This window comes from Choloepus didactylus, chromosome 8 (genome assembly GCF_015220235.1).
Source record: "Choloepus didactylus isolate mChoDid1 chromosome 8, mChoDid1.pri, whole genome shotgun sequence".
Taxonomy (NCBI): Eukaryota; Metazoa; Chordata; class Mammalia; order Pilosa; family Megalonychidae; genus Choloepus; species Choloepus didactylus.
Genome location: NC_051314.1, coordinates 85,627,461 through 85,641,800, shown reverse-complemented (window position 1 = coordinate 85,641,800; position 14,340 = coordinate 85,627,461). Strand labels below are relative to the sequence as shown.

General features: G+C 52.9%; 1 protein-coding gene across 1 annotated transcript in view; it reads right to left on the bottom strand.

The window, feature by feature from the left end:
* Positions 1-349: 349 nt before the first annotated feature.
* Positions 350-14,340, bottom strand: part of FAIM2 (Fas apoptotic inhibitory molecule 2) — a 33,376-nt gene continuing 19,385 nt past the window's right edge. The window contains exon 12 of the mRNA XM_037846796.1: positions 350-6,102. Coding sequence (XP_037702724.1) covers positions 5,953-6,102 — 150 coding nt within the window. The 3' untranslated portion in view covers positions 350-5,952. The remainder of the gene's footprint in view (positions 6,103-14,340) is intronic.

Genomic DNA, 14,340 nt, shown 5'->3' with positions numbered 1-14,340 from the left:
TTAAACAGATCCATCAATTCATTAGATACTTTTTCTAGTTTTTTCTTTCACATTAGTACAGACAGCAGTTTTGCTAAACTTCCTACCACTATGTAACAAGGGTCTCCATTCCTCTGGTTTCAATAGTATTTTCCTCAACCTTCCTTCAAGCCTTCACCTACGTCTCTTCAAGGTCCTTCCAGCTTTCCCTAACAATCTCCTTGAGATCTGTCAGGCTTGTCCCATCACCTAGTCCCAAAACCAAAGCCGTATGTTTTAAGTTTTGTTATGGCAGTGCCTCACTTCCAGGTACCAAATTCTGTTCCCATTATCTAATGCTGCATAACAAAGTACTTCAAACTTAGTGGCATAAAATGACAACTATTTTATTATGATCACAGATTTTGCAGATTAGGAATTTGGACAGGGCAGAGAGGGGATGGTTTGTCTATGCCCCATGATGTCTTGGGCCTCAACTGGGAAGACTCAGTCGCCAGGGTCTGGGACAGCTGAGGTTAGACAATTCACTTCCAAGATGATTTCTTCACTCGCATGGCTGCCACCTCATGGGCTCGGCTGGAAGGTTGGGCTCCTCTGGGTCTGTTGGTCACAGCACCTGCACATGATCTCCCTGGCACGGCTTCCTTGGGACAGTTGGACTTCTTATATACGGCAAAGGGTCCTGATGGATCTAACGAGGGATGGGGTGGGGCTCACTCCTTTTGTCAGGATTTTCCCAGAAAAGAAAGTGGAGCCAACTGTCCCCGGAGAGGGGTTGGAGATAGTAGGCTGGGAATAAAGTCTATTGTGGCCATCTGTGAGATAGTGTGTGTGTGCGTGTGTGTGTGTGTGGGGGGGGACACCATCAATGAGGACAAACACAGATTTCCTGGGAGTAGCCAGATGAGCATATGTGAGCTGGATCTGATCAACTCAGCTCTGGAATTTCTCCAGCCACACTTGGAGGCCGGGAAATAGGAATGAAGGGCCTTGGTGGGAGGATTATCCCCAGGGTGGGGGTGTGTGTGTGCACAGAGGTCACCACTTGTAGCTGACAGAAGGGAGTGGATGGACTGGGTAGACAGTCATGATGAGGCTGAAGGGCTGGTCAGAGGCAGAGAAGAGACAAGGGAGCCCAGCATTTCACCCCATCCCCATCATCACTTAGGTTGCCCTATCCCTTCCTTTGCTCCGGTTCTTGCCCCTTAGGCTTTCACATTCTTCAAGCCCTGATTCTGATCCAAGCCCTTACTGCTGATCCATATCCTCTCAGCACTCACTTTCCCAGTGGGGCTACATTAATGAGCGTTTACTTGGGAGTCTCAGCCAGTTGATGTTTCCTCTTTCCCCCATCTCTCAGTGACTGTGGAAGTGCTTTGTACTCAGTGGGTGCTTAATAAATGTTACACTGTCTTCAGAGTCCCCTATTGCCTCTTCCCCTTTCCCTGCTCCGACTGAATTATAAAAAACCTTCTTGGAGGCAAGGGTAATATCTCCCACTCCTCCCGTGTGACACTGACCCCCTGTGGGCCCTGCCCCAGCGCCACGTTCACTCTAATCCCACTCCCAGTCACTAAGTCGTGTATGACCTTGAAGGAGTCACAGCACCTTCTGCTCCACAGTTTCCTTTTAGGAAAAATGAAAGGGCTGGAATGGATCCATTCATTTGCTTTTTCATTCTCCCATTCTTCCATTCATTCAAAAGTTGTTTACTGAGGCTGACTACGTGCCGTAAGTCCTGGAAGTTCGAGGGTGAACGAGATACAGTTCCTGCCTTCAAGGAGCTCAAGTCTTAAAGAAGGAGGCAGAAGGAGTAGTTAAGACACAGCCAGTGTGTACAGGGCAGGGGGGCTCCGGAGTAGCCAGGGTACCTGGGGGAAGGATTGAGAAAGGCTTCATGGATGTCATCCCCCTTAAGCTGCTGCTCTTGGGGATCTGTCCAGGTGCAACACAGGCTTTCTTTCTAGGGAGATGGATTTCTGCTCAAAATAAGGAATACTCTTCTAACAGAACTGCCAACAAGGTAACAGGCTTCCGTGAAAGGTAGCGAGCCTCCTGTCAGGGAGGAAACTTTAGCAGCACAGTCACAGGTGCAAGCTCTCGGGGATTCCTCCCAACTCTGGGATCCTATGAGCCTCAGTGAGGGTTTTTTGAGGAAGAGGACCAGTGTCACTTCTTCCACATGAAAATGAACGTGGGGATTTTAACTCAAACTTGCCTACACTGGAAGGAGCAGTTCTGGTGTTAAACCTTCGCACTGAATCTGCACTTGCACCTCGGACTCCAAGGACCATCTGAAATCCACTTGGTAACAAGTGAAAGGAAGGCAAAGGAAGTGGCTAGGGTGTCATAATGACTTTTATCCTTCTCTCCGGTCAGTCGCAGACCCGGGGAAGGTGAGGCCGGGAAAGGGACCAGGGCACAGGGGAACTTGGAGGAGCTGCGGCTAGAATGACAGTCGTTGTGTCTGGGGCTGTGGCAGCCAAGACCCTGTCCCTGGTGCTGGTGTCTGCGCCCCGACCCTCAGGAGGACCGCTCAGGGGAGGGGGCCGTGCAGGGGGTGGCTTGTAGCAGCCCACGAGGTAAACAGTGTCAGACAAATGCTACGGCCATTGGACAAAAGGGAACAGCCAGAGACTGATGAGAAGAGAGGTCTGGGGAGCGCTGAGGAGAGCTGGGTAAGAGAAGGCCGGCGGCTACATCTGCTCCCACCCCCTGGGCGGCTATGACCTATTTCTCTCCCACAGAAGCAGGCCCTGCGTTTCCGCAAGCAGCCACCGAGGGGCAGCAAAGCCCTTGTAAAATTGCCACCCACCCTGGCGAGCAGACCTGGGACTTGCCCCTGGTGAGGGACAGGGCCGGAGGGGGAGCATTTGGGAATAGGTGTATCTAATCCCGACTCCCCTGGAAGAGCAGGGAATGGATGAACCAAGATTCTTGGGGCTTCCCCAGAAGGTACAGAAGGAACCAAGCATGTGCCTGGGAACTGGTAGAGGGAAGTCAGAGACTTCCGTGAGCCTCCCTGGCCCCAACCTACAGTCCCCAGGAGAAGGATCTCCTTTCCTGCCCCCACCCTCAGCAGATCTCTGACCTCACATCACAGATGGTCAGATTACTGGCCATCTCTAGCTTTATAAAATCCAACTTACTCCTTCCTGGTCCCAGCCCCACCCCTGCCAAAAATGTGAGGGGCCAGAGGTGCCCCACTTCCTCTCCAGCTTGTGCCACCTGCCCAGCTTCGGATTCCCGTGATCCTGCACTTCTGCTCCCTGCCCTTCCTCCTTCCGGGACCCATCCAGTGTTCCTGGGGCTCCTCACTGCCTGGATCGGGCCTCAGCCTCAGCTCTACTGCCCCCTCAGGGGGACCCTGGACCCCTCTCCAGACCCAGAGTGGGAGACTTATCATACCTGCTGGGTTCCCCCACACTGCACAGGAGTGCTCTGACATGGCCGGGATTTGCGGTCTGGTCGCATTGAGTGCTGAGGGTTTACCCCCTATCCCAAGCTTTTGGAGCTCAGCCTCGGATGAGCTTCTCAATCCCCAGTTTCTACATAAATTGTCCCAGGGAGAGAGGACTTGGAAACCCAGGACCAAGCAGGACCAAGGCCTAGACTGGGAGGGGCAGGGTGGGGGGTGGGGGTGGATAACCCCTCTAGAACTGGGGCCAGAGATCAGGAGGGAAACCAAGGGGACCTCAGGAGAGGCGGCAGCTGAGTGAGGAAATCAGCGGAAACAAGTGTTTTGACGCCTCCCCATTCACCTCCCCAGTGGCCATGATATTCCATCTTGCTGAAAGGAAAACTGAATCACAGATGGGGAGAAACACCTGCCTAATACCATGAACTTGTTGGCAGTGAGTCTTGGAATCAGAAACTTGCCTCCCAACCTGGGTCCAAAAAGGTGGAAACCTCAGAGCACAAATGTTGGGGAGGGAGAGATGGAAGGTTAGGGTCACACTGAAGACAGCAAATCCCCAGAGACATCAGGGCCTAACCACCACCTCTTTGGGGTCCCACAGATTCCCCTTCCAGCCCCCACCTGATCTGGGGGCTAAGTGTGATGTCTTTTGAGTCAGGCAGATCCACCACTTATTGGCTGTGTGACCTTGGATATGTTACCAAACCTCTCTGAGCACTTCAATTTCTCTCCTCTGCAATGGGGAGATGCAGAGTACTGACTTTGTAGAATTGCTGTAATGGATTAATTTCAACCAGCATCCAGTGGGCATCCCACCCATGCTCCCAATTTCCTCTCTTCCAATCTCTCTCTCTCTCTCTCTTTTGCTCTCTCTCTCTCTCACACACACACACACACGCACACAGCTACCCATTCCTGGTTCCTTCTCTCCTCAAGTACCCAAGATAGAACAAAACTACAAATGCTTTTTCAATATTTCTTGAAAGCTGTAAATAAGAAAGGTGTGGAGGGGTGGGATTGGAAATAGCACACCTAGTCATCTTCCCCAGGGGCAAACAGAGCACTAGCAAAGGGAGAAAAGAGGTGAACCCTGGAGGAAGAGGCCAGGGGAAGGTCCTGGTATCTGCTCTAGGTCTCTTCCTGGTAACTTTCCACGGGCTCCAAGTCCACGGCATGCACTGGCTGCATGCTGCCTCCAGGCATGGCCCCTGCCCCCCTCACCAAAAGGTGCTCCACCTGGGGCTGGGTGGCTGACGCACACAGGGTCCGAGATCCCAGCCGCCCGGAGGCTGATAAGGAGCCCCAGCTTCATCACATGGGGCCGGCTGGAGGGTTGGCGCTGGCTGTTAGCATCAGCTGGGCAGCTTCCAGACTGGGGAGATGGGGTGATAAGGAGGGAAGGGGGCTTCGGGACTCAGGACTGAGAGACCAGGAAAGCTAGGGGGCAGGGACGTGGGCACTGCTAACTGAGGCTGTAGGAGACCTGGCTGAAGTCAGCCAATGGCAGCAGATCAGGAAGGGATTAGGAAATAAGACGTGCAGAAAGGACTCTGGCACAGCCTTAGGGAGGGGCTGGGGGCAGGGCAGGATTCCCCCTAGATGGGGCTGGCCCCACAGCTAGAACCATCCCATCGCCTGGAACATCCAGCCCTCTAGGCCAGGCACACTTCACTCAGCCTCAGGCCTGTGGGAGCAGCCTGGGGGGTCAAGAGAAGAGTGTGAGAGAATATGGGTCTTAGTCCTGCCACCCCCAAAGCCTCCCAGGTGGGGAGGGGGCAGGGGGATTGGCTATGCTGCAGAGCCCAGACCTTCCAGTCAACTGCCCTGCCCCCAGCTGGGCAGGCTCCCGCGTAGGAGGGCCCACTGCCCCCACCTCCTGCCCCACAGTGCTCTGCCACGACCCAGGCTAGTGGCAGATAGCTTTTCGCCACTCTCCCATTGCCCATGGTGTCAGAACCCAAGTCCCCAGAACAGACAACTGGTCCCAGAGCTGAGAGAGGGTGGGCAGCCTGGGATAGCCACTGTGTCCGCCTGCAACCTCCCTCCTGCGCCCTGCCCCCACCTCAGAGCCATCTCCCCAACCTTACAAAGTGTCAATGCCTGACCTGGAAGGGACAGAAAGAAGAGGGCAGACTGGACACAGGACAATTTGCTCCGAGGCCTCACAGCCGTAGCAGCCTTAGGAGGGTTTTGGTGGGGGTGCAGGTCTCAGCCAGCTCCCTGGGGTCTCTTTTCCACAGGTGATACCCTGCAGGGCTTCCCGCATTCATCCCTTAGTCCTCAAACCCAGAGGAGCCTGAGCCTCGATGGCCCCAGATCGGACACACTTAGGGAGGGGGGTGGTGCCGGGGACACGGTGGCCTCGGTTCCTCAGGGCCTGATGGCGAATGTACAAGCTGCAGAGGGTGAGGATGAGAGAGGGGCTGTGGGGAGTGAGCGGGCTGGCCACAGGCTGGGCTGGCAGCTAGTTTTATATCGGGGGCTTGCAGGAGCATGAGGGAGGGTCAGAGGACCAGGAAGGGAGCATTTCCTGAAGGAACGCAGGAAAAGGCTCCTCATTCCCGGTTGGTGCCAAAAAGCTGCAGGAAGAAGGTGAAGATATAGATGACGTCTAGGTAAATGTTGAGGGCTCCAAAAATATACTCCTCGGGGCTCAGTGAGTGGCGTCGGTTACCTATCAGCAACTGGGTGTCGAATGCCAGGAACTGGGGGGCAGCAGGGAGAGAGAGAAGAGAAGTCAGAAGTTCTGGTCACTGTGACACTGACAAAAGGGGCCCAGTTTCTCCACCCAGGCCCACCCCCAATTTTATGACCCTCACCTACTGCCTGGCTGTTCAGCAACCCCCCTCCCCCCCCCCAAATCTGGAACTTTCCCAAAACCTCCCATTCCTAATTCAATTCAACACCTATTTACTGAGCACTTGCTGTGTGCCAGGCCTGTGCATATAGCAGTGAACAAGGCATACAAGAGTCCTACCTTTGTAGAGCTCACAGGTGAGTTGGAAGTTGTTTTAAATGTGATGAGCATAACCAAGGAGAAGTATGAAGTGCCCTGGGGGTGTGGACGGGGGTGGGACTGATAACAAGGCACCTAAGCTAGGCAAATGTGGCAGGTACTTAAGGAAGGCTGCGTGGAGGAGGGGCCCTTCAAGCTGAGGCCTAGTCTTCTTGCTTTTGGTTAGAGGATAAATGAATGCTTTAGGTAACAGTGAACATGGATGGATAATGGACCATTTAGTCCTAATAACATCCCTACCAAGTACAGATGATATTATTCCTAGAGGAAACTGAAGCCCAGAGATGTTAATAACTTGCCCAAGGATGCACAGCTAGGAGATGGCAAAGCCAGTACCTGAACCTAAGCAGCCCAGCTCCAAAACCCCATGCTTGACTGTTCTGCTCTGCTGCTTATGGGCAGCAAGGGCAGCACAAGGGACTAACTGTTTCCCTCCCAGGAAACAGGCTCTCACTAAGGTGCCTTCTTGGTCTAATGGCCTAGGAACGGTCATTCCCTCAGAGGCAGCCTGCCTCTGCCCAGCAGTCCTTCCCACTGTCTGCACTAACTCCTACTCCCCACACACAGCTTTCCTGTGGGGTCCAAGCCTAGGGAGCAGGAATCCTCCTGAAGTAACCTAGGAAATTTGGCTGGCATGGTGCACTTTTCTGGAGAAAGAAGCCAGCAAGTTTACCAGTGTCTCCACCGTTATGAACCACTGGTCCCCGCGGGAATGGAATTCTTGAAATCTATTCACATTCTTGTGAACTGGGCTGTGCCCAGCTCTCCCGTCATTTGTGTGCAGAAGCCTGTGCTCCTTGGGTTCTGTGAAGCTCCTTCATTATATAACAGGTATGCATACAGCAACAGCTGTGTGCGGGTACTGGCTGAGCACTGAGGAGACAGAGGGACACCAAGCCATGCCTGCCCACAGGAGGCTCACAGCTTAGTGGGGGGTACTTACAGATAATTACAATAAAACAGGTGGATGCTGTAACAGGGGTAAGAAGGCTGGGTAAGAGGGGGCCACGGGTTGTGCAGGAGGAAGGTGTTCCAGGAGAGGTGACATTTTACCTGGGGCTTGAAGGATGAGTAGGAGTTTGCCAGACTGAGGTGGCCAGGCAAGGCCCTGGAGGCCTGAGGGTTATGGTGTGAAAAGCTAGAAGTTCAGGTGGCAGGAGCAATGGGGGAAGGGGATGGAGGGAGCAGGGGCTGGACACTGACCTTGAAGCTTGGATTTTACCCTGCTGCAGGTGGGAGGCATGCACGGTTCCCCTTCCTTCACCCCGGCCACCAACTCCTCGACTCCTAGAGTTGCTTCAGACACAGCCCCATGGAAGCCTGGGAGAATCCCTGCCTCGGTGCCAACGCCCACCATGCACAGGAGGCAGAGGCTCCAACAGAAGCAAGTCTAGCATGTGGGACGTGAGGGCATGTCACCCTCGAAGGTGTGGTGGTGGGGGTGGTGGTAGAGGTGATGGGGTGATTATAAGTACAGGCTTGAAAGTTAGACTGACTTGGAGTCCAGGCCCAGCACCACTGCTCACTAGCTGTGTGACTCTGGGCAAGTTGTTTAACCTCTCTGAGCTTGTGAGTCTCTATCTGTAAAAGGGAGACGAGAGGGTCTGCCTGGTGAGGTTGTTTTGAGAGTGAGATCATGAGTGCAAAGCTCCAGGCAGGGTGCCTGACGCATGGGAAGCACTTGATGAATGGCATCTATTAACGTGGTATTGCTATTATCTGTAGAAGTGAGATGCCCTCTTGAGAAGGTGTAGACACTGCTGATGGACACACTGGTGTCTCCTGCATCTCAACAGGGAAGCAGAAGTGTTACCAGGGAATGCTGTGCAGTCTTACAGAAGGACCTGGGTCTAGGGGCAAACAGAACCCAGGACGCCATGGCCAGGATGGAGAGGACCCTGCCCAGGGTGAGTGGGGCTCTCCAGGCTCAGCAGTGTTCAGACTGTGTCTGGGTCCTGGATCCACCACTAGGTAGCTTGTGTGCTCATTGGTGAAACGGGAGAGTACTACTTCCCAGAGTACAGTGCGATTTTTGAGAGTAAACTACGACAGTGTAGGTGGCATCAGCTATTATTATTCTTTAGTATCGTTTCACTCCATTCCACTCTGCCCCTGCTGAATTAGATCTGGTTTCAAGTAAATTTTCCCTGTGTAAGGAGATCGAACAAGCACAAGAGCCAACTCAAATGCAACTGACTGCTGAGCAGTCACAGCTGCCAGCAAGGTTAATAAATTGCTGATCTGGCTTATCAATCGGTAGCTTGCACAGGTGATTTCCCAGGGCCCGGTCACCCCTGGGTGAGCTAATGAAATCGAAGCTCTCAACCTAAAAGGCTTGGGGCTGATCAGGCCTGGGGTGGCCCTTCCAAGGAACACCCACCCAGGAGGCCTCCTAGAGCAGCCAGCTGGCTTTTCTCTTGGAGAAGAGGAGAATGAAATGATTTATACCCTCTTCCTTGGTCTGCGGCACAGATGCTTATCTACAAGGTGCTATCTGGCATCCAATTTCAACCTCACAGGCTGGTCCCACCCATCATGCCTGTGAGTTAACTGAAGACTTTTCATTCATTTATTCCCAACCATGTTCATTAAGCACCTACTATGTTCCAGGGAATTTCCCCTCAAAGAGCTGACAGCCTAACGAGGGCAAGAAGACATTATCAGAGATTAGGCTGTGAGCATTGCTTTGTAGGGGAGAGTAACCCTCTACCTCTCCTTGGGTGATGGTCAGCATTGTTAACTAACATCGTGGGTTGAGAGCAGACATCTTGGTTAAGTTCACATCTTGGTTGGCAGTTAGGATCTTAGTTGAGCACTAAAAACTGAGCTGACTGCAAACACCTTAAAGGACAGCAGGTACTTTAGTTAGTAGGCAGCTGATAGCGACCCTGCAGGAGGAGCAGGGCGTGGGACTAGGATACTGGTAATTTACAAGGGAAGTCTTTCACAAGCTGATACTTTTGTCTTATTTTATCTCTTATTTTGTCCTAGGAGACATTATCACTATTATTATCACTATTGTACATATGAGAAAAGGTTCTGGTCTATGCCTGAACAAGATCATCTGTTTCCCATCCTGACAGAGACGGCGCGGGGGGCTTGTGGGAGGGTGTGGAGGCATGCATGGAGGCCACGGGAGCCAAAGGCAAACTTTCCGGGTCCATCCTATTGGCCAGGGCTGGACCTGGCCAGAGTCCCCAGCCACACACTTGGCCTGGCCCAGCTGCATCAGTGCCCTGACTGTGTCTTTTGTCCTTCCTGAGCAGCCCCAAAGGACAAAGCTGAGGGGTGTGGGGGGTGGGGCATGCCACGGAAAGCCAGCTTGGAGCCACTGACAGACAGGCATTGAGTAAGGAAAAAAAAAAACCAAAACCAAAAACAAAAGCCCAGGGTTGCAATGTGTTGAATCAGCATAAAAAATTACACATGGACCATGTCTGTCCTAGAGAAATGCCAGCACGACCGCATCGGGTGGCCCACCCAAGGCTGTTCACGCAGTCTTGGTTCCAACAGTGAAATGCTGGAAACAACCCCGAACACTATCAACCAAGGGAGAGTTAAACTGTGTGCCTCGATACTAAGGCAGAAACATCTCCAATATATACTAGTATGAGAAAAAAGCAAGTTTCAGAAAAATCCACATCACACGACCCCTTTCAGGTTAACAAACAAACCTCACAAAACAAAATGATATATGTCATAGGAGCAAGTCATAGCAAATACCTACAAAAAAGGCATATGCGAAGGTCCGGAAGGAGAGACACTAAATCATCACAGCGGTTACCTCTGGGGGGAACCATCAGGAACAGGTCAAAATGACTTCTGCCTGATCTCTATTCTCCATGATTTTTTTTAAATGAAAAAAAAAAAAAAGTATCAATACATCATTCAGTTAGAAATAAAAAAAGTAGCATTAAAATAATGTGGAAGAGGTGTCTTAGGAAGTGTTCTGTGAACTGTTTCATTTAATTCTCACCATAAGCCTCAGTGACAGGTGTTGCATTATCATCTCTGTTGTGTAGGTGAGGAGACAAGGCCCAGGGTATAAGTGCCTTATGCACATCACACAGCCAAGCGGACAGCTTGAGTCTTCTGACTTCAAATTCCGTTCTCTCTTCACCATGCAACACTGCTTTGGGGGCCTGGTGCATGTGCGTGCGCACGCATGTGCGCAGAAGGATGGAGGATGTGGGAAGAGAAGCAAATAAAGCTCAGGGCCACAGCTTCCTGGGGTGGGGGTGCAGGGAGCCCTGGGCCCACCTGGCCCAGACACCCCCTTCTGAGCTGGAGGGTGAGCCTGGGCTTTGGGAATTCTTTGGAGAGAGGCTACCAGCCTTAAGCCCTTGTGCCCTAGGGTGGGATGCAGGAGAGGCTGATGGAACAGGGGAGTGGAGGTCAGGCTACTGGGTCGAGACCTGGGGTCCATTTCTTGCCTGGTGCCAGAAGATACGTTTCTCCTCATCCCTGACCTGGGTGTCAAAAATTTCAATGGCGCAGACAACATCTGCAGGCAGCTCTGGGCCGTGGGGAGCACCTCAAGGCGGGCCACAGAGGGAACAGGGCTTGACAGGTGTATGAGCCAGAAAGCCCACACCAGGACAAAAGGGCAGTTGTGTGGGAAACTGTATGAAACAGTCCACGTGTGGTTGCATGAGGAGGGCATGTGTATGGTGCTAAGAACACAGGCGGGGAAGCCGCAGAAACCTGGGTTCAAATCTTGTTCTGATCCTGGGCAACTTATCACTACTAACAAGAAATACTTATTGGTTAATGATTATGTGCCAAGCCCTGTTCTAAGTGCTTTACATATAATAATTCATTTAAAAATCACGACCTATGAGGCAAGTACTAAAACCCAGACATGTTACATAATTGGATCAGTACACAGCTAGAAAGAGGCAGAGACAGCTTTTGCATCCAGGTACCCTAATTCCAAAATCTGGTGCTCTGAATTACTGGCTTAACATTTACAATGAGGTAAAAGCTACCATCTATTGAGAAACCACCATGTACCAGGAGCTAGGCTAAGGGTTTTTTTTCCCCTTTCACATTATCTTATTTGCTGACCACAAAAGACCTGAGAGAAAGGTAATATTAGCTCCATTTTCAAGATGAGGCAAGTGAGAGGTTGAGTAACTTGCCCAAGGATACATGGTGGTAAGACGATGAGCTAGGCCTCCTGAGTAGTTTGGGTGGGGTGCATGTAGGCCCCTGGGGAACTTCCTCCCCCTCCCCAGTCCCCCCTCCCCAACCATCCGATAGGGCCTCTTCCGGCTCTGCTGTGTGAAGACCCTCCTGCACGCCCCAGGCAGATGTTCCCCTGCCCTGCTCCCTCAGGGCCTCTGAATCACCCTCTCCCTCCACCCCTCATCCCTGGGTTGGGGGAGGGAGGCTTCTTCCACCTTCTCCCCGTCAGGTCCTTGTGAACTTTGGGGGTTTGATCGGGGTGTTGGCGCTAGAGGATTAGCACCTCGGGAAGTGACACGGAGGCGAGGCCTGGGAGGGGTCACCACACACTTTCTCCAACCCTGGAGGAATCCACTCGAACTCCCAGAGGCCTCAGGTGGGCTGTGAGGGCTGTTTTAGCGGGAGAGGGCGGCAGAACAGAGAAGGTACTTGGTGGATCTTTCAGCCTCGTGTAAACTACTGAGTCAAAAGAGCCCCTAAACCCTGAATGTAAGAAAGAAGACTCTAAAATAAAATCATATGCCTGCCTTGTATTTGCGTAGTTGCTTTTACTTTTTGAAGTGTTTCCATAATTGTGAGGAGGATAGGGCATACGTCGTAGCCCCTGCTAGAAAAGCAGGGAGGCTCAAAGACTGAGGAGGAGGCACCGACAGAGGCTGGAATAATTTTTTGCAAATCCCTCAGATGCTGCGGGTTTTGCCCGGGCTGGTCATGCTCTGGAAACAGATTCCCTGTTGGGGCTGGATGGAAGTAAGTGCTGGAAGCCTAGACTCAGGGGTGGTGGGTTGGCCCTAGTGCTGTGGGGTGGAGTCAATGTGGAGGACCCCTGTGGGCCCCCATTTTCCCATCTGTGAAATGGACAGAGAGAGAGAGTAGAAAGAACGCTGGGCCGGGAGTCAGGATATAAGGGGCTTTTGTGCCAGGCTGGCTGCTAACACGGTGCCTGTGGCTGGTGCACTCTGGGCTGCAGCACAGGCTCCCTGAGGTCCTTTTCTTCCAGGGACTGAGGAAGAGTGGCCGTGGGCTCCCTCCCCAGGGTGAGGGGTCAACCCCCAGCCTCGGAGGCCCAGCACCTCTACAAAGTGTCTTCCCACCCAAGCTTCACTCATTCAAACACCACCAGGCCCCAAAGCATTTGGTATTGACCACATGTCCTCCCTGCCACCCTGTCCATGACTCGGGGACACTGCAGTGGCCTCCTAACTCGTCTCCCAGCCCCTGGCGTGTCCACATAGCTTCTCACTAATCATCTTTATGTGAGGTGGCCTTGTTGCTTCTCCCCTGCTTATCCCAAGGACCTCAAACTGGCCAGAGTGGGTAGTGAGGAGAGAGTTCTGTTCTCATTGGGCCCATCACCTAATTTCAGAAGTCCTAGGCCTTGTTTCTTTCCTAGGTCTCTGGGACTTGGATTCATGATTTAAGTAGCTTAGTAACCTTAGTGTCTCCAAAGAAGGACCAACTCTGAGGTTCAGCAAACTGCCCAGAGTGACATGGGCACTGGAGGCTTGGCTGCAGCTAGAAACCAGCTGGCCAGGCCCTTGGCCCCACTCCGTCTCCTTCCCTGCCCCAACCCTCCCCGCTCTGCCCAGCCCCTCAACCCTGCTGTATCACCCCAGCCCAGCTCTCATGCTCCCCTGACTGACTTTCCATGAGCTTCTACCAAACAAAAAAACAAAAAACACCCAAGGAGTGGGCACGGAAGGGGAGGGGAGGAAGGGCCACTCTGAGGCCAGTACTTTCTGGGTGACTCACCCAATTCCACTGGCATTTGGGTTCTGGTGGGGCCAAAAACCCAGGGCTTCCTGAGAACGTACCAGGGCCAGACCTGGGTGAGGCCCAGGAGGGGCCTGTTCTTCAAGCTGGCCCAGGGCCCTAAGAAGGACCTACCCTTAACCCCGACACCTCAGCCCAGTTCTGCTTGGTGACCCTGCCCTCAAAGATGGCAGAGTCTCTCACGGGAGGGCTTCAAGTTTCTAGGGGAGAAAATAATTCAATTCTCACAGCTTCTCCAAGACTGGCTGCTGGGAATTCAGGGGGGATCCCGGTGAGACTTGGGGACCTCCTCGGATGCTTTTCTTTACCCCCTTCCCGCATATCCTTCTTCAGGCAGCAAATGGGACAGAGATGTGCTGAGTGCAGTCTCAAATTCTTGCCCAGCTGCAGCACTGATGGTTCCCCATTGTGCTGGGGGGTGGGTGGGAGCAGGGGGACCACACAGATTTAACAGACAGAGCTGGGAGCAGGTTCATGGTGAGGTCAAGGGCCTTCCGAGCTGGGGTTAACAGCAGGGCCTGAGACTTCAGTTCTTGTGGGGCAGGGTCTCTGAGGACCCCCGTCCACTTGGACCAGATGGACACTGAGAGGATGGAGGGGATCCATGCAGCCACAAACTTTCCCCTATCCCGTGGCACCCAGAGGACCTGACCCATGTTCTGATCCTTCTGATGGAGGCCAGGGGGTGGAGCTGACAGATTCACACTCCCGTGTGCTCCTGACTAATGTTTCCATAACCTGCAGATGAACCCAGTCAGGGCCATCCACGTGTTGATCTCGTAATGAGACATTATCAGGGCAATTAAGTGCCGGGGCTCCTCCTTCCTGGTGATTCACCGAAAACTGACTGGGGCAGCTCTTAAATCAACTGTGCAGCTGGTGCTTTCTATGTCTTCGCTCTGCCGGCACCTCAGCCGGACCTGGCCCTGCTCCTTGGCCCCATCTCCCACATCCATTCATTCAGCAA